The 27,359-nt window shown below is 41.3% G+C and overlaps 1 protein-coding gene across 1 annotated transcript; it reads left to right on the forward strand.

Moving 5' to 3' along the window:
• Positions 1 to 573: 573 nt before the first annotated feature.
• On the forward strand, positions 574 to 25,959 carry LOC138670537 (ileal sodium/bile acid cotransporter-like). Its single transcript, XM_069757949.1, has 6 exons — positions 574 to 1,058; positions 9,968 to 10,086; positions 15,981 to 16,069; positions 20,593 to 20,768; positions 23,469 to 23,626; positions 24,863 to 25,959. Exons 1-6 carry the CDS (start codon positions 661 to 663, stop codon positions 24,922 to 24,924), a joined length of 1,002 nt encoding a protein of 333 aa, XP_069614050.1. The 5' UTR covers positions 574 to 660; the 3' UTR covers positions 24,925 to 25,959.
• Positions 25,960 to 27,359: the final 1,400 nt, after the last annotated feature.

A 27,359-nucleotide genomic window follows, 5' to 3' on the forward strand; every position in this document is an offset into this window, starting at 1 on the left:
TTTGGATGAAAAAATAAAGCTTCTCTACCGTCTACTATTTAGCAGTCTGTGAAAAATTTGATCAGGAGCCCATAGATTTGTTTTGCCGATTTTTGGCTTGACACTTGGATCAATTTTGGACATGTCGCCACAATTTTTCACAAACAGCTTGGTCCACCAAAAAAATCAGATGAACAGCCCTATAGATTATAATCGGCACGATTGTTATCTTTGAAAAACACGGATAGAACTCATAAGTGAAAAATGGACATCTGAATAAGCCCTAAAATTCAGTTTCAGCAGCCCGCAAAGGCATACTGGGGAAACATGGACAGCTGACAAAGAAAAACATTATGGAAATGGAATGAGTGTGTGACAAAACATTAGCTTGAAGTACAACTCTGTAACCAGCAAAGGTTTCATAAATTATTAAGCTTGAGGTTTCTAGTAAAATTTAACACCAAATATATCTCAAGAAGCTTAACTCTTGGCACCGGACTTTCCTGTTCTTCCTGATGCCACGTGGAGAGCTGATTTCATAATGCATTTTTGTCCCATTTTATTGGATGTTACATGTATATATACACAGGTGATCATGTAGGACATTGCTCAGAATTTAGATATGCGCAGCTTCGGTTGAGCAGTTTCTTGTTCAATAGGTGGAGACTGAATTAAAAAGCCATGGCTCTCCTAACCTCAGACTATCACAACATGTCTAGTTGTCCAGAAAATGCTACCATTTGCAATGGCACCAGCTGTCTGATGCCCCCTAACAACTTTAATAAGATTCTTAACACTGTTTTGTCTACAACAATCACAATATTGTTGGCTCTTGTCATGTTCTCCCTGGGCTGCAGTGTGGAATTTAAGAAGTTTTGGAGCCATATTAGATGGCCATGGGGTATCATAGTGGGTTTTCTTTGTCAGTTTGGAATTATGCCAATTGCAGGTTTTGTGCTATCACTTGTATTTAATGTCCATCCTCTTCAAGCTATTGTTATTCTCATCATGGGATGTTGTCCTGGAGGCACTGGTTCCAATATCTTGTCTTACTGGGTCGACGGGGACATGGATTTAAGGTAAGATTGCATCATCTAATATATGTAACTCTTTTTGTATATATTTGTTTATTCTTTCTTTTTTAACGGGCATTATCCAATTGTTTTCCCTGAGATAAGTGGTAGAGATACTATAGATATATTTTATAGGTGAATCTGGGCTGTAAAACTAGGAAAATAAAATATTTGTTACCAAATAAGGTCATTAAAATTAGTTAGAAAGGTAAAAAAAACAAAATAGATTATATAAATACTTTGTGTTTTTCTTCTTTTTCAGCAATGTAATAATATTCTTGCTATGAAAATGAAATTTCAAATTGAGATCAAAGTAATCAGTGGATCATGATAATTTTTTACACATGCATGTGTACGCTTTAGAACTACTGTAAATCTAATGATACGCATTTTTAAACCTCATTATGAAGCTCATTATAAAGGGGTCTACTGTTGGAATTGCAACTTTTTGTGTTTTGCTGGGAAGTAATTGGGCAATTGAAAATATCCTTTGCAAAATTGCATTTTTCTTTTTTTTCATTGAAATCAGTGGACATTCAATGAATCCATAGAGTCCATCAGTCCTCCAGAGCTGAGGACATCAAGTAGCCACTCCTCTATGACCAATATTGGGAATTCCTGAATAAGCAAAATAGACAACCTTGTTAAAAAAAATCCATTTTGGCATGTGAACACGTTAAGTATTTTGTGCAGACATTTCTGCACCATTTCTGCATCTTTGGGCAGAAAAACAGAGTAAAATATGTGCATTTTGTTGCATTTTTTTTTCTGCATTTTTTTTTACTTGCGCTTTTGGTGCAGATTTTTTCCCACTCATTAGTATTAGTGAAATCTGCAGCAAAAAACACTGAAAGAATCGACATACTGCAGATTTAAATCTACATCAAATCTGGAAATCAAAGATAAGCAACATGTGCATGTCTCATTTACTTTCCTGGCATTAGGAAACCCTGCAGGTTTTGTACCAAATCTGTTCAGTTAAAAAAGTCACAAAATCTGCAACGTGTGCACAGGCCCCTATACTACTGCAGCAGTTGCTCACATGATGTCAAGTACTGAAAAAAAAAGTCACACTCCATTATTTAAAGTTTGCACAAGCAAAAGACTTATGAGATTTAAATTCTTTTTTCAATCAAATAAAAAATGTGAGCATAACTATCAGAATAGTAGGAATAGTAGCTGCAAGGAATCCGAGAAATCAAGATGGAACAATACTATCTGTAGATTATGGAAGGTCGAGAGAGTCTTTCAGTGATTTGCATTCACTTTAGCAAAGGAAAGGAAGAAAATACAGAGTAATCAGAATTTTCATGTTGCACCCATATTTGAGGGTTTTGGGAAAAAAATTGTACTGTATCTCTTCATGAATTATCATACTTGCATTTTTTGGGGTGTTTGAGTAAAGCCTGTTGTTTTTAATGTCAAAACTATAAATATATTTAAAAAAAAAGGTGGAAAAACAAGGATGAGTTGCATGCTACATGCTATTCTATGAATATGGATTTTTTTATATTCCATTTACACAATTCCATCCACAGTACTGTAATGGGTAAAATCAGTTATACAAGCAAAATCTGCATGTAGATGGCTGTAGATTTAGGTGTAGGGGTTGTCATAGATATTTCACTACAGCATCTGCACTTACTTTATATCCAGGGTTGGACTGGCACACAGGATAACAGGGGAATTTACCGGGAGGCCACTATGCAGAAGTAAGCCCACCACGCCCCTAAGTGAGCACTATTTGTCACATTACACTTAGTGCAGTATGTACAGACAAGGTAGCATCTCATGATTCATTTAAGACACTACACAAGTTTATTATTTCATCAAAGCATAGCGAAATATCTGAACAAGGGTAAGGGTAGATGAAAAGAAGGTTTTTAGAATCAATGTCGCTGTTGGCATCACACAACAGTCTGACATTGCTCATAGCTTACATTCATATTCATCCCGTCTGCCAAACTCATAGCTGATAAAGCAGGAAAATGGTGACCACTAGATAAAACAGAGATGACTTCATAGCGAGAAATATAAAGAAAAGCTTACTTTTCATTAACTTTTTCCCATTTATGTTTTTTTCCCTAAAAAGAGTTGAATTCATATAAAATAAATATATTCCAAAAATTGAAGTGAAATATAAATTTTACATTGCAAAAAAATGAAAAATCAATTCAGACATAAAGGAGTTCAAGTTTTTTAGAGGAATGAATCTATCAAAGAAAAATGTGGCAATTGTGCTTAGATTACTGATTTAAGGATACAATCCATGTTAGGATTAAATGTTTAACACCTTAAGGTTACACATTTATAGTGAAGGACCATTATTAACAGTTTTTCCAACAGTTGCCAATATTAATACATTTTGCTTTTGAGATTTTGCACTTCTCAGATTTTGATAGAATCAGTTTCTTGGCCAATGGACGGATTGGTCCAGAAGATACACAAGTGTAGTTGTCCAAACTGTAATGTAGAAGCACACTAAATATTACTAGGTTTACTAAATTGGATTGGAGGCCTAATCATTCATTTATGGAATGATCAATAGAAATATGGAACCATCCCAACGGAGTAATATGTTTCTATTTTTTTTAAAGTACAGTATTTGCTCTGAAAATGAGCATTAAGCATTTCTGAGACAAGATCTTATCAGAGCAAGTATCTTCTTAGCTGATATGATATAAGGTTTGAGATAAGTCTATTTCACCTTATCTACTGCATACATTTAAATCTGCTCATATCTCAGGAGATATGGAGCTAAGTGAGCAGGAAGGAGCTTCTCTTCTTCTATCTGTGGTGAATTCACCAGAGAGCAACGGTGTAAACAGAAAAAGGAAGGTAGAGCCATTGATATCCACTAGATGGGCAAAGTTATTGGGGATCGTCTCTTGAATTTAGTTTTTTTCATTCCGTCCCATTGCGACAACTGTATAAAATCACCTAGCCATGCAGGCTGCCTTTACAAACATGTGTTAAAGAATTAATATTATGCCTGCTTATATGTGGTAACATATCTCACAGCACTTTACAGACCTTGAAATTACTAACTGTCCTATTGAGGCTCGCTATCTAAATATCCTGTAAGAACTTCTTTTTTTGGAAATGTGGCAATAAACCCACAAATACAGTGAGAATATTAACCCCTTCACCCCAAAGCCTGTTTTCACCTAAGTGACAGGGCCAATTTTTACAATTCTGACCACTGTCACTTTATGAGGTCATAACTCTGAAACGCTTCAACGGATCCTGGTGATTCTGACACTGTTTTCTCGTGACATATTGTACTTCATGATAGTGGTAAAACTTCTTCGATATGACTTGCATTTATTTGTGAAAAAAACAAAAATTTGTCGGAAATTATGAAAATTTAGCAATTTTCAAACTCTTAGTTTTTATGCCCTTAAATTAGAGAGTTATATCACATAATATAGTTAATAAACAACATTTCCCACATGTCTGCTTTACATCAGCACAATTTTGGAAACATAATTTTTTTTTGTTAGGACGTTATAAGGGTTAAAAGTTGACCAGCGATTTCTCATTTTTGCAACAAAATTTGCAAAACCATTTTTTTACGGACCACCTCACACTTGAAGTGACTTTGAGGGGTCTATATGACAGAAAATGCCCAAAAGTGACACCATTCTAAAAACTGCACCCCTCAAGGTACTCAAAACCACATTCAAAAAGTTTATTAACCCTTCAGGTGCTTCACAGGAATTTTTTGAATGTTTAAAAAAATTGAACATTTAACTTTTTTTTCACAAAATTTTTACTTCAGGTCCAATTTGTTTCATTTTACCAAGGGTAACAGGAGAAATTGGACCACAAAAGTCGTTGTACAATTTGTCCTGAGTACGCCGATACCCCATATGTGGGGGTAAACCACTGTTTGGGCACATGGCAGAGCTCGGAAGGGAAGGAGCGCCATTTGACTTTTCAATGCAAGATTTGCTGGAATTGAGATCGGAGCCCATGTCACGATTGGAGAGCCCCTGATGTGCCTAAACAGTGGAAACCCCCACAAGTGACACCATTTTGGAAAGTAGACCCCCTAAGGAACTAATCTAGATGTGTGGTGAGCACTTTGAACCTCCAAGTGCTTCACAGAAGTTTATAATGTAGAGCCGTAAAAAAAAATTTTTTATTAATTTTCACAAAAAATGATATTTTTGCCCCAAATTTTTTATTTTCCCAAGGGTAAAAGGATAAATTGGACCCCAAAAGTTGTTGTGCAATTTGTCCTGAGTACGTCGATACTTCATATATGGGGATAAACCACTGTTTGAGCGCATGGCAGAGCTCGGAAGGGAAGGAGTGCCATTTGACTTTTCAATGCAAAATTGGCTGGAATTGAGATCGGACGCCATGTCGCATTTGGAGAGCCCCTGACGTGCCTTAACAGTGGAAACCCCCCACAAGTGACCCCATTTTGGAAAGAAGACCCCCTAAGGAACTTATCTAGATGTGTGGTGAGCACTTTTAACCCCCAATTGTTTCACTAAAGTTTAGAATGTAGCATTGTGAAAATTAAAAAATCATTTTTTCTTTCCACAAAATGATGTTTTAGCCCGCAATTTTTTTTTTCCCAAGGGTAACAGGAGAAATTGGACCACAAATGTTATTGTCCAATTTGTCCTGAGTACGCTGATACCCCACATGTGGGGGGGAACCACCGTTTGAGTGCATGGCAGAGCTCGGAAGGGAAGGAGCACCGTTTGAAATGCAGACTTAGATGGAATGGACTGCAGGTGTCATGTTGCATTTGCAGAGCCCCTGATGTACCTAAACAGTAGAAACCCACCACAAGTGACCCCATATTGGAAACTAGACCCCCCAAGGAACTTATCTAGATGTGTTGTGAGAGCTTTGAACCAACAAGTGTTTCACTACAGTTTATAACGCAGAGCCGTGAAAATAAAAAATATTTTTTTTTCCACGAAAATGATATTTTATCCCCTATGTTTTTATTTTCCCAAGGGTAACAGGACAAATTGGACCCCAAAAGTTGTTGTCCAACTTGTCCTGAGAACGCTGATACCCCATATGTTGGGGGGAACCACTGTTTGGGTGCACGGCAGAGCTCGGAAGGGAAGGAGCGCCATTTGAAATGCAGACTTAGATGGATTGGTCTGCAGGCGTCATGTTGCATTTGCAGAGCCCCTGATGTACCTAAACAGTAGAAACCCCCCACAAGTGACCCCATATTGGAAACTAGACCCCCCAAGAAACTTATCTAGATGTGTTGTGAGAGCTTTGAACCAACAAGTGTTTCACTACAGTTTATAACGCAGAGCCGTGAAAATAAAAAATATTTTTTTTTCCACGAAAATGATATTTTATCCCCTATGTTTTTATTTTTCCAAGGGTAACAGGACAAATTGGACCCCAAAAGTTGTTGTCCAACTTGTCCTGAGAACGCTGATACCCCATATGTTGGGGGGAACCACTGTTTGGGTGCACGGCAGAGCTCGAAAGGGAAGGAGCGCCATTTGAAATGCAGACTTAGATGGATTGGTCTGCAGGCGTCATGTTGCATTTGCAGAGCCCCTGATGTACCTAAACAGTAGAAACCCCCCACAAGTGACCCCATATTGGAAACTAGACCCCCCAAGAAACTTATCTAGATGTGTTGTGAGAGCTTTGAACCAACAAGTGTTTCACTGCAGTTTATAACGCAGAGCCGTGAAAATAAAAAATATTTTTTTTTCCACGAAAATGATATTTTATCCCCTATGTTTTTATTTTCCCAAGGGTAACAGGACAAATTGGACCCCAAAAGTTGTTGTCCAACTTGTCCTGAGAACGCTGATACCCCATATGTTGGGGGGAACCACTGTTTGGGCACACAGGAGAACTCGGAAGGGAAGGAGCCCTGTTTTACTTTTTCAAAGCAGAATTGGCTGGAATTGAGATCGGACGCCATGTCGCGTTTGGAGAGCCCCTGATGTGCCTAAACAGTGGAAACCCCCAATTATATCTGAAACCCTAACCCCAACCCTAGCCCTAACCCTAGCACTAATGGGAAAATGGAAATAAATACATTTTTTTACATTTTATTATTTTTCCCTAACTAAGGGGGTGATGAAGGGGGGTTTGATTTACTTTTATAGCGTTTTTTTGGCGGATTTTTATGATTGGCAACTGTCACACACTAAAAGACGCTTTTTATTGCAAAAAATAGTTTTTGCATCACCACATTTTGAGAGCTATCATTTATCCATATTTTGGCCCACAGAGTCATATGAGGTCTTGTTTTTTGCGGGACGAGTTGACGTTTTTATTGGTAACATTTTCGGGCAGATGACATTTTTTGATCGCTTTTTATTCCGATTTTTGGGAGGCGGAATGAACAAAAATCAGCAATTCCTGAATTTCTTTTAGGGGGGGCGTTTATACCGTTCCACGTGTGGTAAAATGGATAAAGCAGTTTTATTCTTCGGGTCAGTACGATTACAGCGATACCTCATTTATGTAATTTTTTTTATGTTTTGGCGCTTTTACACAATAAAAACTATTTTATATAAAAAAATAATTGTTTTTGCATCGCATTATTCTGAGAGCTATAACTTTTTTTTTTTCTGCTGATGATGCTGTATGGCGGCTTTTTTTTTGCGGGACAAGATGACGTTTTCAGCGGTGCCATGGTTATTTATATCTGTCGTTTTGATCGCGTGTTATTCCACTTTTTGTTCGCCTGTATGATAATAAAGCGTTGTTTTTTGCCTTGTTTTTTTTTTTTTTTGCGGTGTTCACTGAAGGGGTTAACTAGTGGGATAGTTTTATAGAGCGGGTCGTTACGGACGCGGCGATACCAAATATGTGTACATTTATTGTTTTGTTTTTTTTTTACATAAATAAATGGATTTATTGGGAAATGTTTTTTTTTTTTAATTTGGGGATTTTTTTTTATTTTTTTTTACACATTCTATTTTTTTTTTTTTTTTACTTTCTAACATTGTCCCAGGGTGGGACATCTCTGTATTAGATCAGATCGTTGATCTGACACTGTGCATAGCACACTGTCAGATCAACGATCTGACAGGCAGCTTAGCTGGCTTCCAGCGCCTGCTCTCAGCAGGCGCCGGCTAGCCAGGTCACTTCATGACCCGGAAGGAGTCCGGCGGCCATCTTGGATCCAGGGACTCCTTCCGGGTCACCGGAGCAACGCGATCTCATTGCGTTGCTCCGGTGGGAGAGCGCAGGGAGCCCCCGTCCCTGCGCGATCCCCCTCTATGCCGCTGTCACTACTGACAGCGGCATCAGAGGGGTTAAATGCCCGCGATCGGCGATAGCGCCGATCGTGGGCATTGCTGCGGGGTGTCAGCTGTCGTATACAGCTGACACCCGCACCCGATCACCGCGGCGCTCAGAACGAGACCGCGGTGATCGGTGCGCCGTACTAATACTGCTGCTGGCACTAATGCAGTGCTGGCAGCGCAGTACTAGTACGGCGCATGTCGCGAAGGGGTTAAATCTCCATGTTATGCTTGGTCACCTATGTACCAAGGAACCCAGCGTTGCAACGCAAGAGTGCCCCATGGGGCTCGGTCAATCAAGAGAGCTACTTGAGTAATAGGAAGCCACTGTTACAAGTCAGACTGTGAAATTTCTTAGCTCCTAAATGTTCCACAATCAACTATTATTGAAAAGTGGAAGTATTTAGGGACCACAGCAACTCGCTCACAAAGTGTAAAAACCACGTCCATATAGGCATGGTTGGGTGACGTTGGTGAAGAAGAACTTGACTCATTTGTACAGAGCCCTGACCACAAATCCATTTAATACCTCTGGGATGAACTAGAATAGAGATTGTGAGCCAGGCACTCTCATTCAACATCGGTGTCTGACCTCACAAATGCTCTTCTGCACAAATGGGCAAAAATCCCCACAGGCATAATCTAAAATCTTGTAGAAATCCTTCCCAGGAAAGTGGAAGCCGTTTTAGCTGCAAAAGGGGAACCACCTCCACATTAATGCCTATGTATTTAGAAAGGGAGGTCATGGGAGCTCCTGTGTAATAGTCCAAATACATATAATGTAGATGCACCTGGATGCGTATGAGCAGTCATATACTGCATATACAGTACAGACCAAAAGTTTGGACAACTTCTCATTTAAAGATTTTTCTGTATTTTCATGACTATGAAAATTGTACATTCACACTGAAGGCATCAAAACTATGATATAACACATGTGGAATTATATACTTCACAAAAAAGTGTGAAACAACTGAAATTATGTCTCATATTCTAGGTTCTTTAAAGTAGCCACCTTTTGCTTTAATGACCTTTCAGCATTTACATTGTTTAGGGACAGAAAAAATAAATCTACCGTATGTGTGGCATACCATTGTGTAAAGGTGGTGGGTAGTGATGAGCGAGTATACTCGTTGCTCAGGTTTCCCAGAGCACGCTCAGGTGTCCTCCGAGTATTTTGGCGTGCTCGGAGACTTAGTTTTCGTCGCCTCAGCTGCATGATTTGCAACTGCTAGACAGGCTGAATACATGAGGGGATTCCCTAACAAACAGGCAACCCCCACATCTACTCAGTCTGTCCAGCAGCCGCAAATCATGCCGCTGAGGCGACGAAAACTAAATCTCCGAGCACGCCAGAATACTCGGAGGACACCCGAGCGTGCTAGGGAAAACCCGAGTAACAAATATACTCGCTCATCGCTAGTGGTGGGTTAACCTTTTGCTTACAGCCAAGCTTGAAGTTACTAAATTATTATCATTTTATTATAACTTTTAGTAAACATTGACAATTACATTTCTGTTAAACTGACAATAGTTTATTTTTTCCAAAACATTTTGCACTGTTCGAAGAATTAAGAAAGTTTTCATGCTAGCATATTTTACTTACTATTACTATTTTACTCACTACCTCACCTGGTATTTTTGTTTTTTTTGCAGTTTAAGCATGACCACTTGTTCAACATTATTTGCACTTGGTATGATGCCATTATGCCTATTTATATACACAAAAAAATGGGTTGATTCCAATGCCATCGTTATACCATATGATAGTATAGGTAAGTAAGAACATAAATATTAACTCTTTTTATTTTTCAACTACTCCTGATTTATTCTTTAAAATTGCACTCAAAACTGTCACTTACTGTACCTGTGTGAACAAAGCCTATAACACAGTTAAAATGATATGATTTGAACAAATCAAATTTGTTAGAAGAGTTGCCGAATGAAAACCTGAACACAGGGCTTCCTGTGGGTGATGTCCAGGCAAAAAGTGAAACAAGGCATTACACATTGTCCATTGGTCCAGAGAAGAAAAATATTTTGGTAACTGATCTCAGTTCTAGGTAATGCATTAGGGTCCAATGGGAAATCCTCTATTAACTATCCTAATGTAGTAGTTGAAAATGAGTTTTCTAAACCAATTACTTCCATTTCATGATTCTACCAGGGGCTGTAGGATCAGCAGAGGGAGCAGTAAAATATTTACGAATTCATTCCTTACTGTTTTATCTTTTCTTTGACACGTAAACTCATTGGCTTGGAATTTATTATTTCAAAGTCTTTCCTTGAAAAGTGCAGAGTAATCAGATAACACACTTACATTATTCACGTAGTGATTTTTGAGGGCACTGGGATATTGACTTTAGGAAATAGTAAAAGCAAATCAAGCTCAGGTGATAAATAGAATAGATAAAGGTATGTATTATTACAACTGATTAACGCCAGCTTGAGGTTATTGGACATGGAAAATTAAGTGAGTTGAGAGGTAAGGATACTTTCTCAGCATACTGATCAGTTTCATCTGAAAAAAAATGTAAGGTCATACTTACCAATATAACATACATGATGTATACATTTTTATAAAATGTGTTAAAACCCACTAATTTCAGTGGGATTGGTTTACCCTTGTATGTGTATGGTGGCCTCCTGACTGTCCCCTGACATATGATATCGGGAGAGAGAGAAAGAACTGGATTTTGGAATTTCAAATGCTGACCCAACCCTTTTGCTCCAAGTGGAGTTAAGCTGAAGTTAAGGTGGATGAGGACAGAAGAGTCTGGAGGACAAAGAAGTCTGAAGAAGGAAAAAGGAGTGTGGAGGTAAAAAAGAGTCTGGATGAAAATAGAGGAGTTTGTATGAGGACAGAAGAGCCTGGAACAGGACAGAGGAGTCTCTACAAGGACAGGGGGTCTGGAAAACAAAGGAGTCTAGAGAAGGTCAGATGAATCTGAAGCAGGACAGAGAAGTCTTCAGGAGGACAGAGGAATCTGGAGGACATAGGAGTTTGGAGGAGGATAGATGAGTCTCAAGGAGGACAGAGGAGCGCGGGAGATTACAGAGGAATTTCTATGACAGAAGAGCCTGGAGGACAGATGAGTCTCTAGGAAGACAGAGAAGTCTGGATGAGGATAGAGGATTCTCTAGGAGGGCAGAGGAGTCTGGAGCATGCCGGAAGAGTCTGATGAGGACAGAGAAGTCACTAAGAGGACACAAGAGTCTGAAGGAGGATAGAGGATGTTGTAATCACTGAACTATATTATCTAACAAACTGCCTGTTAGTCCACCATGGTGTTTTAGTAGATTTTAATTGCATATGGGTTGACCTTGTATAATTACATTGATGTGTAATGTGAACTTTCCAACTGTTTTGAAGCTATGAGTCTTTATTTTCCAATATGCTTTCATGGCTTGTTGGACCCTATCCATCTATATAATCGTCTAAGAGTCACTTCCAACTGTCTGTCTGTAACGGGAATCCCACATCGCTGATTGGTCGCGGCCAGCAGGCCGTGACCAATCAGCGACGAGCACAGTCCGGCCGTGAATTCGCCCCTTCCTACTCTCCGTCAGTGCCTCCTCAATACTCCCCTTCAGTCAGCGCACACACAGGGTTAATGGCTGCGTTACACAGCATTATGCTGCGGTGTAACGCAGTCCGTTAACGCTGCTATTAACCCTGTGTGACCAACTTTTTACTATTGTTGCTGCCTATGCAGCATCAATAGTAAGAAGATCTAATGTTAAAAATAATAAAAAAAACTAAAAAATCATTATATTCTCACTTTCCGGCACCTTTCCTGCTCCTTGCGACACTCCAGTCTATGCATTGCAGTCTCGCGAGATGATGACGTAGCGGTCTTGTGAGACCGCTACGTCATCATCTTGCAAGACCGCAATGCATTCTTGGGACCGGAGCGTCGCGAGAAGCATCGCTAAACGCCTAGCCTGGATCCAGGTGCCACCGAAAGGTGAGTATATAACTATTCTTTATTTTAATTCTTTTTTTTTAACAGGGATATGGTGCCCACATTGCTATATACTGCTTGGGCTGTGTTAGATACTACGTGGGCTGTTATATACTGCATGGGCTATGTTATATACTGCATGGGCTATGTTATATACTGCATGGGCTGTGTTGTATACTACGTCTCTGTGCTATATACTACGTGGGCTGTGCTATATACTACATGACTGTGCAATATATTACATGGGTGGGCAATATACTATGTGGCTGTGTTATATACTGCGTGAGCTGTGCTATATACTACGTGGGCTGTGTTATATACTGCGTGAGCTGTGCTATATACTATGTGGGCTGTGCTATATACTTCGTAGCTGTGCAATATACATGGCTGGTGGGCAATACACTACTTGGCTTTGCAATATACTCCGTGGGCTGTGCTATATACTACGTAGCTGTGCAATATACGTGGCTGTGCTATATACTGCGTGGCTGTGTTATATACTACGTGGGCTGTGCTATATACTATGTGGGCTGTTATACGCTACTTGGCTGTGCTAGATTTCTCTGCTGTATCTGTGCATCATGAATCGTGGTATGTGTTAAAGAGGGGCGCCCACTGAGACTCTTTCGCCCAGGGCCCTCAAAAACCTGGAGCAGGCCCTGGCTTCACTGATTGGTCACGCCCGGCCGGCAGCGAACAATCAGCGACAGGCGCAGTCTGGCCACGAATTTGTGCAGAATTTGAACCACGCTTCGCTAATTGGTTGCGCCTGGCCGGCTGAATCCTGTGTATAAATTGCATTATTATGAAAACTTCATAAATAAACTACATACATATTCTAGAATACCCGATGTGTTAGAATCGGGGGGCCACCATCTAGTTGCTTAGTAACAGCTTAATAACCATTTTGTAAGGGTATGCAGCATATTCATTTCTACACTTATAATTAGTGCATATAGTTAGTGCAAGTAACGATCAATTTTTACTTTTTGACTATGGCATACATTCAAGCACAGGTTTCTCTTGAATTAGGTAATGGTGGAATCACATTTCAATTCTATTTACAAGTTGGTGCACCTTGTCTTAAAGGACAGCATTTGTAGTAATCCAAGCATAGTAAAGGAGTTGCCTCAGAAAGACAACTTGTTTTTAGACTGCTGGCCAGTTGCTGGTCAACACCCATTCAGATTAAGAAACCCTTGGCAATGGGTGCTTATAACCAAAGTAAACTCTATTATGTCCAAATGCCCAATTAGGACAACATAAGTTATAAATGTTGCAAAATAGACATATTTAAGCACTTCACATTTGACGTACCTGTACCTCATGGACAGATAGGAGTGCCATCATCATGATGATCATGCACAACACAGAAACTGTCCCCCCCACAATCCATTGGGAGCTCGGCTTATGTGATAGCCATGCCCCAACTCTCACAGCCAGGAGCAGTTCCCACACTAGGCTATTTTAACACCTAAATGTTGTGATCAATATCAATCGCAACATTTATGAGCTGGTATAGGGCTCACTCTCCCATCATGACAACCTCCGTGTCTGCTAGATACTGCAAGCCTGTTAGACCATGCATAGAGCATGGTCTATGGGTTTGTGCACACGTATTCTGGGTCCACTGCGGATTTTTCTGCAGTGGATTTCAGCAGATTTGATAAATCCGCAGTGGAAAACCGCTGCGGATTTACAGCGGTTTTTCTGCGGTTTTCATTGCGGTTTTACAACTGCGGATTTCCATAGGGGCAGTTGTAAAATCGCTGCGGAATCCGCAGAAAGAAGTGACATGCTGCGGAATGTAAACCGCTGCGTTTCCGCGCGTTTTTTTCCGCAGCATGTGCACAGCATTTTTTGTTTCCCATAGGTTTACATTGAACTGTAAATGCATGGGAAACTGCTGCGGAAACGCTGCGGATCCGCAGCAAAATCCGCATCGTGTGCACATAGCCTAAGAGGCTTCTGCCAGTGAAACACTGACTGGTATAAAGCATTGCAATGGTGGTGCATTACACCAACGATCAGAGCGATAAAGGTTAAGGTCGCATAAAGGGACAAAGTAAACAAAAGTCTAAAAAATTGCAAAACTATATTGCCCTGTTTAGTTATTTTCCTTTTATGTGCAATGCTGTTAATAGCAAGAGATGCTTTTCTGCCATCTGTAAAATTTCCTTTGTTGCTGCCATCAGGGAGCGAGATCTTGTTCCCCGAGATCTTGCTCCATTGCATATTTTGCTGCCAGAAGTTCTTTCATGTTGGATGAACTTCTCTTGTTGTGTTCTGACCAAACACCCTGGAATACAGTTTCTCAGATGCGCTGCCTATCCACTTGTGCTTGCATCTGTAGTTATGACATCCATAATCTGATATACGAATGCGACCCTTACTGACAGATTCTACACATAGAACAAAAGAAACAAGAAAAAACGGCACCAAACAGTCATCTATTGCACGAATCACTAGTTAATATAAGGAGTACCACTTAAATATAGGAATGGTGGTGCATGTAAAATGGAATGAAGTATAATGAAAAAATGGAGAAAAAAACAGTACTCACCATTCCTTAAAAAATTATGTCCTTTATTTCATGTGGTGGAGGAGGACAACAGCCATTTTGCGCCTATCCCAGCGTTTCTGCGGGTCCAAGCATGCTAGATTTTCTGGATGATTTGGCCACTACTATGTCTATCTTTAGAACTTTATCCCACAGGGCGGTCTCCTCCTCTTCAAACGGGTACTTTCTTCTGTTTGAAGACGACGGTAGCAAACCTTTATTGTCTGGTTTTTTTTTCAATCTTTTTTAATGAGAGCTTGAATTTTCTCATTTATTGGAAATGTACGCCTCTTCTTCTGCTCAAACCCCCCAAACATAATATCCTGTACCGATTTGGTGGTTTTAGCATGATGCCCATAGTAGACCTTACAGCCTTGTCCAATTTGTCTGTGTCTTCTACAGGGAAGTACTGTCTAACCCCTGTACCGCTATCAGAGGATGAACAAGAAGAACAATCAGGTCCACATTCACCTTCTGACTTCACTGATTCATCCGAATCAGATTATATAATTCTAGTTTTCTCCCCTTCCTATCCCCTTCTTTATGAAACTTTAAAGGGAACTTGTCACCAGGTTTGGCCGATACGAGTTACGGGGGCCATCTTTCAGGGCTTATATACAGCATTCTATAATGCTGTAGATAAGCCCCGATCTGACCTGCAAGAGAAGAAAAATAACTATTATACTCACCTGCAGGACGGTCTGGTCTGATGGGTGTCGCGGGTCCTGGTCCGGCACCTCCCATCTTCTTGCGATGCCGCCCTCCTGCTTGCTTCACGGCTCCCCGGCACTGCACTCCTGTGCAGGCGTACTTATGTGCCCCGTTGAGAGCAGATCAAAGTACCGCAGTGCGCAGGCGCTGGGCCTCTATGACCTTTTCCGGCACCTGTGCACTAGAGGGTGGAGGGGTTAACGTGACTTTCTGTAATTTATAAACTATTTAATTAAACTAAACTCTATTCTGTTTGTATATTAACTTTTCTCTGTTAATCATGCATTTCTCACAATTATCAATATTAAAAGTTGTCCAATGGTGCCAGAGAGAATATTACTACATTACTTATAGAATATCATGACTAATGACTGGCAGGTAGGATGACTCTCCTACTGTTAATACTTACAACATGCTTTTATCTTTATATTAGGTATTTCTTTGGTAACGCTAGTAGTTCCTGTTGGAATTGGAATGTTTGTAAACTATAAATGGCCCAAACAAGCAAAGATAATATTAAAGGTATGAAAAGCAATTATGAATAAAATGGATGCATACACACACTGTACACCACATATTGGGGATCCTACATGAATTAACTTGTTCAGCCGGAACAAGGCCTCTTGATAGAGGCATGAACATTGTTTGAAAGTGTCTATCATCATTGGTGGATAGGCATCACATCCTTCAAAATTCCAGCGAGGCCCACAGCCCCAAATACCACATTCATCACTGAAGTAACTACCGGTAGATTAGCTATGAAAATATGGTTTCCATTAGACGAGGGTCCTCCATGTAAGTGTGCGGAATGGGTCCATTTCACTAGATCCTTGTGCCATTCAAAGTGAGACACTTGAGATTGAATGTAAAATTAAATGTAGGTTTTGGATTGGGGGTCTCTATTAATGTATGGGTTTTTCATGTTATATACAGGATATATTAAGGGGCCAGTTTTATTAGGGGTGGATTTATTAAGGAGCCTAAACTATGTTTGAGGATTACATTTTGATAGTTAAATTTTGGGATCTTTCCGATTGGGTACACCTTATCACTTTTGGGGGTGGTGTTCCCGCCTCTGCACAGGGGGAATCTCGGGCCATCTCCCATTCTTCTTCTGCCGCAGTGGAGCCTGCTCAGCGGAGACATCGGTCCCAGTGTCTTGCTCAGTCTCACTCTGTGCAAAGGGTTACTGCTGCTTTTCCTGCTTCTGCCATTGAAGTCAGTGCTGGGCAGCGGCGAGCAGATGCTTTTGGGACTAAGTCCTGCTTTTCCCCTTCTGAGCATGCCCAGGGCAAGATCTCCCATTGGAGATCGAGGGTCACATGCTCAGATACTGCAGCAGATCCCATTGGTCCTTCAGGAAGGTCCTGAAGGTGCTCAACTTCTGTGGCAGCCTCCCATTGGTCCTTCTTGGAAGATCTTGTACATGCTGCAGCTATAAAAGGTTCGCATGACCGCACGGCCATGCGCTAGTGTACATTTGTATACGTGTGTGTGTTGTGAGAGCAAGTCATTCTTTAAAATCCCCTCCCTATTGTATGACTGGTCGCATATGGTGTATGGCTGCTATCTAGCGCCCGGCTGAACTGTCAGCATTATAACACACAAAACAGCATCTACTGCTGGGACCGCCAGTGTGGCGCCATGCGCCATTAGAGCACTTCTTTAGCCCAAGTCTGGGTGGTTATTGTCATCCGCCAGTACGGCACAGCTCGCACTCTTATGCTCAAAACTATTTATCTCTTACACCCAGTAGCGGTGTCAAGCGCAAGTAGTCTAGATGGACTCATATCCCGAGTCTTGGGACTGAGTTCGGTGACTCCTTGCTTGCGCTCTTTGTGCGGTACCGCGGCCCTGTGACTTAACAGAGTTCGCTTCCACCGCCATATAGTGCTGCCATTTGCTAGCAGCAGGTTCTCTCCTGCACGGTGGACCCCGGACTGCGAACGCACCTAATAACATCTCACTATTTACTCGGTGCGTTCCGCCAGTCCTAACAGATGGCTTTTACGCTTTTTTTTAAAATTAAGTACCCGATGTTATTGATGTTCACTATTGCTTTTTACTTACAGCAGGGTATATATTCATTTTATTTCTATCATAGGTTTTGTCTGTTTAATGACCAGTGTGAACATGCTCCTACATGTTGCATGAATACCAGCTTGTACTCCATTTCATTTCTTTCCATTTTGCTTTAGGTTCTTGCACTCAGTGCACACAAGGTCGTGGCCTCCCATTCTTTGAGGTGGGCATTACGTTTAGAAAGCTTTCCATAGCTGGGTATCCATAATTAGGCCCCCGGACCTGATCAGCCCTTATTCGCATAGAGATCATTTTTTACACATGGCAAAGCTTAAATCCTGGAGGATAAGACCCTCCCGATTGGATTCACCTTGGTGCTGGTGGGATGGCTTTTACTATATTTTTTTTAATAAAAAATTGTGTTTGCTAACTACTCTTTTGCTATTTATATGCAGTATTGCTTTTCACTTAGTTACAGCTTTTCACTTAGTTACCTAGGATTTTTCTTCTATCCTAGGCATTGTCTAATTTTGGGATCTTTTCTGGGGTCTGAATAAATTTTGACATCTAGAATGGTGTGTTAATTAATTTAGGGGTCTTGAATTAATTCATTTAGTTTGGAGCTCCTGAATTTTGGCTACACTAGAATGTTAAAAAATCCAAAGCAACCTTCTAATCTCTGCTATGAACGACATTATATTAAATAGGAATTTTCTTCTAGAATATCCACACCATCATTGAAGAAGCTCTGTAACTTCTTACTACTGGATTTATACATGAAGTAGATAAATTCTCCAACACAGCCTCCCCATGTCCCACATTCGCTCCCCAGACAGCCTCCCAATGGCCAGCATGAGGCCCACACAGCCTCTACCCATGTACCATGACCTCCATAGCCTCCTCATGTCAAGATCCTCATAGGCTCCCCATGTCCATAAGACCCCCATAGCCTCCCCATGTCAAGATACCCATAGCCTCCCTATGTCCATAAGACCCATATAGCCTCCCCATGTCCATAAGACCCATATAGCCTCCAAATGTCCTTAAGACCCATATAGCCTTCCCATGACCATAAAACCCATATAGCCTCCCCATGCCCATTCAAACATCCCATACACATAAATAAAACAAAAACCACATATTCACCTTTCTCCTGTTCCAATGGCGCTCTGCTATGCTTCTGTCTCCGATGCACTGACTCTCTGCAGTACACAGATGATGCGATGACATGACGTCATTGCGTCAGCTGTTTCACATGCTGATTGGTGGAGGAAGTGGGCAGAGGCTCCTCCTCCACCAATGCAGTCAGCATGGATGGAGAGCGGAGACTGCGAAGACTGGAGAGACTGTGGGCAGGTGCGTGGGTGGGAAGAGACTGTGGGTGGGTGGAGACTGCAAGCGGGCAGAGACAAGCGCGGGCACAGTGCGGACTGTGGGCCACTGTTTTCAGCCCCTCGATTGTCTCGGTCCGAGTGCCGGACTGGAACAGCCAGAGAGCCGGATGTGGCCCACGGGCCGCACTTTGCCCAGATCTGGACTAAAGTCAAGCATTCTCACTGGAAGTGTAGCTGGAAATTCACAATATAATTTAACTTCTTTTCAACATCGGGCATAATAGTACGCCGATGTCAGCCTCCCTCCATCTTTTCTGGCACATGTCAGCTGTTTTGAACAGCTGACATGTGCCACTAACAGCCGCTGGAGGAATCACTATTCTCCCGTGGCTGTTAACCCATTAAATGCCGCTGTCAAACGGCATTTAACAATCGCTTCCGGCAAATGCGCTGGAAATCCAACCCATCGGAGCCTGTGTCATATGACTGCGGGTCACCGATGGGTTGGCATGACAACCAGAGGTCTCCAGCAGACCTTTATGGTTGTCACTGCCAGATTGCTATCATAGCACATGAGCAATTCTGATCATCGCCTGTATGTAGCAGAGCCCATAGGGTTATGGCAGCTTCTAGTCTCCTATGGAGACTATTGAAGCATGCCAAAATAAAAGATAAAAATGTTTTTAAAAATTAAAAAAATATATATAATATATAAAAGTTCAAATCACCACCATTTCGCCCCATTCAAAATCATTCGGAATCGCCCGATCTATCAGTATAAAAAAGTATTAACCCAAGCGCTAAATGGCGTAACGAGAAAAAAATTCAAAACGCCAGAATTGTTTTTTTTGGTCGCAGCAACATTGCATTAAAACGGGCGGTCAAAAAATCATATCTGCACCAAAATGGTATCATTAAAAATTTGAGCTCGGCGCGCAAAAAATAAGCCTTCACCAAACCAGAGATCACAAAAAGTGGAGACACTATGGGTATCGGAAAATGGCGCAATTTTGATTTTTGTTTAACAAATTTTGGATTTTTTTTCACCACTTCGATAAAAAAGAACCTAGACATGTTTGGTGTCTATGAACTCGTAATGACCTGGAGAATCAAAATGGCAGGTCTGTTTTAGCATTTAGTGAACATGGTAAAAAAAAATGTGGGGTTGCACTTTTTTATGCAATTTCACTGCACATGGAATTTTTTTCCCATTTTTCAGTGCACGATATGTTAAAACCAATGGTGTTGTTCAAAAGTACAACTTGTCCCGCAAAAAAAACAAGCCCTTACATGGCCATATGGAGAGAAAAATAAAAAAGTTATGGCTCTGGGAAGAAGGGTTTAAGGGGTTAAATGAACAACAACCTACTGAGCAGTAAGTTTTCAACTTTTCTGCCGATTAAATGCAAAAAATACAAGCAATAATTTCTATAAAGATCTCAATTATCCTCAGATTATCTATATATGATGCATTAATCGACTGCCCATACATTTGAACTGTGTCAATCCCTTTCTGTGAATTGCAGTGGCTAAGTCCATTTTGTTGTCAGGAGACAAGTGACCGAGGAGGCCTGCAAGCCACATCTACCTCTCAAGCAAAACTGTGGTCACCCCGGCTATAATTGCAATATTTTAGATGAAAAAATTATGGCTGAGCTTTATGAATGAGAAATGTTTTTTTTGCTCTAGGTGGGATCAATAACAGGAGGCATTCTCATTGTCACTGTAGCGGTGATTGGAGGTGTATTGTACAAAGGATCCTGGACCATCGATCCAAAATTGTGGATTGTAGGAACTATATTCCCTGCCATAGGACTCACAATGGGCTTTTTACTAGCGGTGATGTCAAATTTATCATGGCAAAGGTATGTATTCCTCCCTTATACGTAATAAATAGAATTGGTCCATGTGTGATTGGACACTGATATTGAAGAGAATAATGTTGAACGGTGATATTAAAGGGAATCTGTCAGCAGGTTTTTGCTATTTAATCTGATGGCAGCATAATACAGGGGCAGAGACCCTGATTCCAGTGATGTATCACTTAGCTTACTTGGTGCACCAGTTTTGATAAAATCACATTTTTTTCAGCTGCACATGGAAATGTGCTCTGAATGCTGGGCTCTGTATAACCTCGTCCACACCACTGATTGGTATCTTTGTGTACACTGTACATTGACATAAAGCTGCTAATCAGTCCTAGGGGTGTGGTTTTACTAAAAAGCACAAGACACCTACTTCTGAACTGATAATCTCTTGCTTCATTGAAACAACACCTAGCCTAGCGACACATCACTGGAATCAGTGTGTCAACCCATACATCATGATGCACACAGATTACGTAGCAAAAAACAAGAACCTCCTGACACATTCATGAGGTTTTTGCTATGCAATCTGATAAAACCATAATGTAGGAGCAGAGACACTGATTACAGTGATGGGTCACTTACTGTTCTGTGTTTTGCGGTTTCAATACAATCATTTTTTATGAGCAGATTTTTATAACAGGACAACTGGCCTCGTGCATTTCAGTCCAACCAAGCCACCAGCAATGGTGATCACTGCATTACCTGTACACTGACGCTATACACTGTATACTTTGTACAAAGATTCTGTGTATAATGTCACCGGTGATCACTGTATTACCTGTACACTATATACAGAGCTCCTGTTTATAATGTCACTGGTGATCACTGTATTACCTGTACACTGACACTATATACAGAGCTCCTGTGTATAATGTCACTGGTGATCACTGTATTACCTGTACACTGACACTATATACAGAGCTCCAGTGTATGTTAATGGTGATCACTGTATTTCCTGTACACTATACACAGGGCTCCTGTGTATAACGTCACTGGTGATCTCTGTATTATCTGTACACTATATACAGAGCTCCTGTGTATAGCATCACTGGTGATCACTGTATTACCTGTACACTAACACTATATACTGTATTACCTGTCTACTATTTAGTATATACAGAGCGCAAATGTATAATGCCACTGGTAATCACTGTATTATCTGTATACTATGTACAAAGCTTCAGTGTATAATGGCACTTACGGTAATATTATTTTGTTTTTTTTTAACGATCAGTATTGTAGTAATGGGTCACTATGTGGTTGTAATATGTGGTCTGGTCATTGTGTGGCGGTATTTGTTCCTTCTATGTGGTGGTAATATGTGGTCTGGTCATAGTGTGATGGTATTTGTTGCTTATATGTGGTATTATTGTTCGATTAAAAAAATATATGTAACACATTCCCTAAAAGAAAAACTAATAAAAACATACCTAAAAAGAGTAATCGATATTTTAAGAAATGTTTAATAGGTTAGAGTAGGGCCCTGCTAAAAGTCTACCTTGTCATGGCAGCAGCTTAAAAAAATCTTTTGGCCAAAACAAAAACTGCTGGCTATGTATGTGATCTGGTGTTCAATGGAATCTGTTAGGCTATGTGCACACGTTGCGGATTAGGCTTAGGAATTTCTGGTGTGGATTCTGCGTCTCTTGGCAGAAAACAAAGGTGCGGATTTGTCGCGTTTTTTGTGTGGATTTTGAGTGGTTTTGCTGCGGATGTTTTGCGGATTTACTGCGTTTTATACCCCTGCGGATTTCTATAATGGATGGGTACAAAAACGCTGCAGATCTTCAAAAAAGAAGTGACAAGCTACTTCTTTTAATCCGCAGCGTTTCCGCATGGAATTTTCTGCACCATCAGCACAGCGGGTTTTTTTTCATATTGATTTACATTGTACTGTAAATCACTTGCGGATCTGCAGCGTTTCTGCACCGCAAAAAACGCTGCGGATCCGCTGGAAATCCACAACGTGTGCACATATCCCTTAATAAGGTATGTATATAAAGTATGAGGCTGCTGAGTTTGGGTCATCAGTGACAGTAATCTGACCCAGAAACACAGATATGTGAATCTGGCCTACGAACAAAATTATTGTGCATTGAAAACCAACATGCCTGAATTTTTCTTCTGCCTACCAGATGATGAGAGCCAGAACTTCCCCACACACGTAAGATAGTCAGCGCGTTGAGCCTGTTTGCACTAATGTGTATGAGCATCTTTACACTAAAACTAAATAATTAGACTTTAATATGCAAACATGGGGTCCACTAATGGCACAGGTCTCAATTAGTCAACTTCCACCCTTCTGAAGGGGCCACCCAAGCTCGGACTGGCCCACAGGAGAACCCTCAGCTCGGCCCCTGTGAAGGAGTGCTAATGAGTAGTGCTATTAAACTTGATTCACAATTTACAGGAAAAGGTCTAATGTAATCCTATTAGAGTCAGGTTATTTTTGCATGTAACTGAACATTGGGCCCCAAAAAATCAGTTACTTGTGGACTTTTGCCAACACAGACCAAATGTTAAGTGCTTAAAGTTAATGCTTAAAGATATAATTCCCTGTTACTTTACTGCATCAAAGTTTAACATTTTTTTACAATCTTTGTACAGACGGGAATGCATAATCATGAAACAGTGGGTTTTATATTGTGTATTTCACCTATGTATTACTTGTGCCTCATTTATAAATAATATATTTAGGTGTCGCACTGTGGCGCTGGAGACCGGCATGCAGAACACGCAGCTATGTTCTACTATTGTGCAGCTCTCATTCACACCTGAGCAGCTGGGACTGATCTTCACATTCCCCTTAATATACAGTATTTTCCAAATCCTGATTGCTATCCTTTTCCTGATAGGTAAGTCTACAGCTTATTTTTCATTCTTGGAGCGAGATATGAGATATAGAAGTAGAAATGGAGAATGACAACTACACGGTCACTAAAATATCCACTATTAACAACTTAATGGTTTAGATTAGTTACACCGTCTTTAATTTGTCTTCAGAAATCAGTAGCACACATAAAACTTATTTGACAGTTCAATGGGTGGAACAGGCTGCCACAAGAGGTGGTGAGTTCCCCTTCAATGGAAGTCTTCAAACAGAGGCGGGAGCAGGGGGTTGGACACGATGACCCAACATTCAATGATTCTATGAAAAATAACAAACTTTCCAACATATTTTACTAGAGAAATCCATTTCTTTCTCCTCCTGCACTGATCATTCAGACTCCAAATTCTCAATTGATAGGTTAAAAAAAAAATCTGCCTTCAGGAAATACAGAATTTCCCATTACTGAGCTAGACAACAGTTGGTGGTCATAAAGTTCTAGGAGAGTGGCAATTGTGGTTTCAGAACTTACCCCACAATGTCTGTCGGCCACTAGCTCCTTCCGCCTCCATTGTCCATAGAATTGTAAAAGCACCAACTGTCATCAATTTCAGTAATGGGAAAGTCTGTCCTCACGGACAACAGTTTACAAATTTCACTCATGAATTGGGAGTGAGATATCAATCTCGGAGGAGGAAGAAGGAGGAGGAGGAAATAAGCAACTTTGTAATATATCTTATGTACTATTGATCTACATAATAGAAATTAATGACTGTTACTGGTTACTCTATACATGTTATCTTAATGCTTCTGATATGTTACATTGAAAGGAAGGGAGTCGGGACTAACATTTTATGCTATTTTGCCAACTAATTTGGCAAAAACACAACAAAGAAATCAGTTTCAATTGATGTCTATAGCTTTAAGGCTCCTTCTGGCATTAGTTTCTTCTGTCATTTTTTCTTATATGAATTAATAGAATAATCTGCCCCTCCGGACAATAGACAGTACACGTCATGCACAACTGCAGTGTTTCTTTCATTTACTGTATGAGCAGGGGAGAACGCCAGATCCAAACTGGATCTGGACTGAGATCCAGTTTATCCAGGCCACAATTTCTAGCCCAACTGGTGGTCTCATGTCCTGAACTAACAGCCTTATCGCCATATGACACTGTCCATTTGGTTCAGGGGCACAAACATGGACCATAAAATACAGATGTGTAAATTGGGTATTTCATCACTAATTTGCTTTATTCTCCCAGGTTACCAAATTTATAAAAGGATATGTGGCAAAAAGCTTCCAGTGGATGATTCCCTTGCATAACCCTATAATTAGGCAAATGATGGCTTTGTTCTCGATGAAAAACCAAATCTTGATGAAAAAACAAAGATCTGACACTCAGCATCATGAAAGAGGGGAGACGCCTGGCACATCATGGATTGCAGTCAGGACGCAAAAATTGATTCAGTAGGATGGATAAAATTGGTTGCTGAAAGATATCTTTCACTTGGGATTGGGATCTATAAGCAAAATCCAACACCAAGAACCAAGAAAACCCAAATAACTGAGCAACCTCTGTAATGAAATGGATCCTCAGGCTTCCTTACATAACTAGGAGATATCGAGGTGTCTTATTATAATGGGGAATATGGAAATGTAATACATTGGTAAATTAGTCTCACACAATACTCTGCACGAATAATTTCTTTATACTGGGACATTTCCATGGCTGAAGTCTTCAGGAACAAGAACTTCCATACTCGCTCGCTATTATACTGGCTCTGTGCCACCACCCAACAGTAGAGGATTGCTGCTCCTAGTCATCTATCAGGATCGCCTCTATTCTGTACCGCTTAGATGCAGCAGAATGATTTCTCCTTCTAATTTCTCCACCAGCAATGTTTAGAGTTATACACAGCTCTGGAAAAAATTAATAGACCACCACATGAAAACCCTGCCATGGGCAGCCCAATCTCCAGACCTGAACCCCATTGAAAACCTCTGGAATGTAATCAAGAGGATGATGGATAGTCACAGAGGCGTATCTAGGGCTTCTGGCACCCGGGGCAAGAATTCATTTTGGCGCCCCCCCCCCCCAGGACATATGCGATTTTCACACTTAGTCATGTACCTTCAAGCTCCTCTCCCTAATGCTCTCAATGTTCAGTGAAAAACGGAGAAGCAGAAGAGAAGCTCGTTGTCACAGGACCGTAAGTATGAAAGTCGCATATGAGAGAAGTGTCCATGTGATGACTACTGGAACCTGCAGAGCTGAATCCTGACATCGCAGCTTCTGAATTCTCACAACTAATGTGCTGCACATTTTTAGGATTCTCCCTTGCCTGTGGACAGTCATGTCATCACAAGTATGTGATTTGTATACTTCTGGCCACATTCCGACTAGACGTGTCTGACCTCGCTCAGTTAATTTTCATTGAGTGAGGCCACACATGTCTAGTCAGCATGTGACCGCATGTATGTAAATCGCCAGCATGAGAGAATTCTGACAGCGTGCAGTGAGAACTCAGAAGTCTGCCCTCGTTCCCCAATACTGTTTCCTCATACATGCCAACCCATTCCCCTGTACTGTTTCCTCATATATGCCCCCCATCTCCCCCTTTGCTCTTCATTTTGTGTCCTTAAATCCCCCCATCTCCTCTCCAAATCTCCCCCACACAATAAATCCCCCATTCCCCACACAACTCATCATTCCCCCCATTCCCCACACAGCTCCTCATCATCCCCCTATTCCCCACACAGGGTCTCATCATCTCCCCATTCCCCACACAGCATCTCATCATCCCCCTATTCCCCACACAGCATCTCATCATCCCCCTATTCCCCACACAGCATCTCATCATCTCCCAATTCCCCACACAGCATCTCATCATCTCCCAATTCCCCACACAGCATCTCATCATCCCCCTATTCCCCACACAGCATCTCATCATCTCCCAATTCCCCACACAGCATCTCATCATCCCCCTATTCCCCACACAGCGTCTCATCATCCCCCTATTCCCCACACAGCATCTCATCATCTCCCCATTCCCCACACAGCGTCTCATCATCTCCCCATTCCCCACACAGCATCTCATCATCCCCCTATTCCCCACACAGCGTCTCATCATCCCCCTATTCCCCACACAGCATCTCATCATCCCCCAATTCCCCACACAGCATCTCATCATCTCCCAATTCCCCACACAGCATCTCATCATCTCCCCATTCCCCAGACAGCGTCTCATCATCCCCCTATTCCCCACACAGCATCTCATCATCTCCCCATTCCCCACACAGCATCTCATCATCCCCCTATTCCCCACACAGCGTCTCATCATCTCCTCATTCCCCACACAGCATCTCATCATCCCCCTATTCCCCACACAGCATCTCATCATCTCCCCATTCCCCACACAGCATCTCATCATCCCCCTATTCCCCACACAGCATCTCATCATCTCCCTATTCCCCAGACAGCGTCTCATCATCCCCCCATTCCCCACACAGCGTCTCATCATCCCCCTATTCCCCACACAGCGTCTCATCATCCCCCTATTCCCCACACAGTGTCTCATCATCTCCCCATTCCCCACACAGTGTCTCATCATCTCCCCATTCCCCACACAGCGTCTCATCATCTCCCCATTCCCCACACAGCGTCTCATCATCTCCCCATTCCCCACACAGCATCTCATCATCCCCCTATTCCCCACACAGCATCTCATCATCCCCCCATTCCCCACACAGCGTCTCAT

The sequence above is a fragment of the Ranitomeya imitator genome, chromosome 3, assembly GCF_032444005.1.
Source record: "Ranitomeya imitator isolate aRanImi1 chromosome 3, aRanImi1.pri, whole genome shotgun sequence".
Lineage (NCBI taxonomy): Eukaryota > Metazoa > Chordata > Amphibia > Anura > Dendrobatidae > Ranitomeya > Ranitomeya imitator.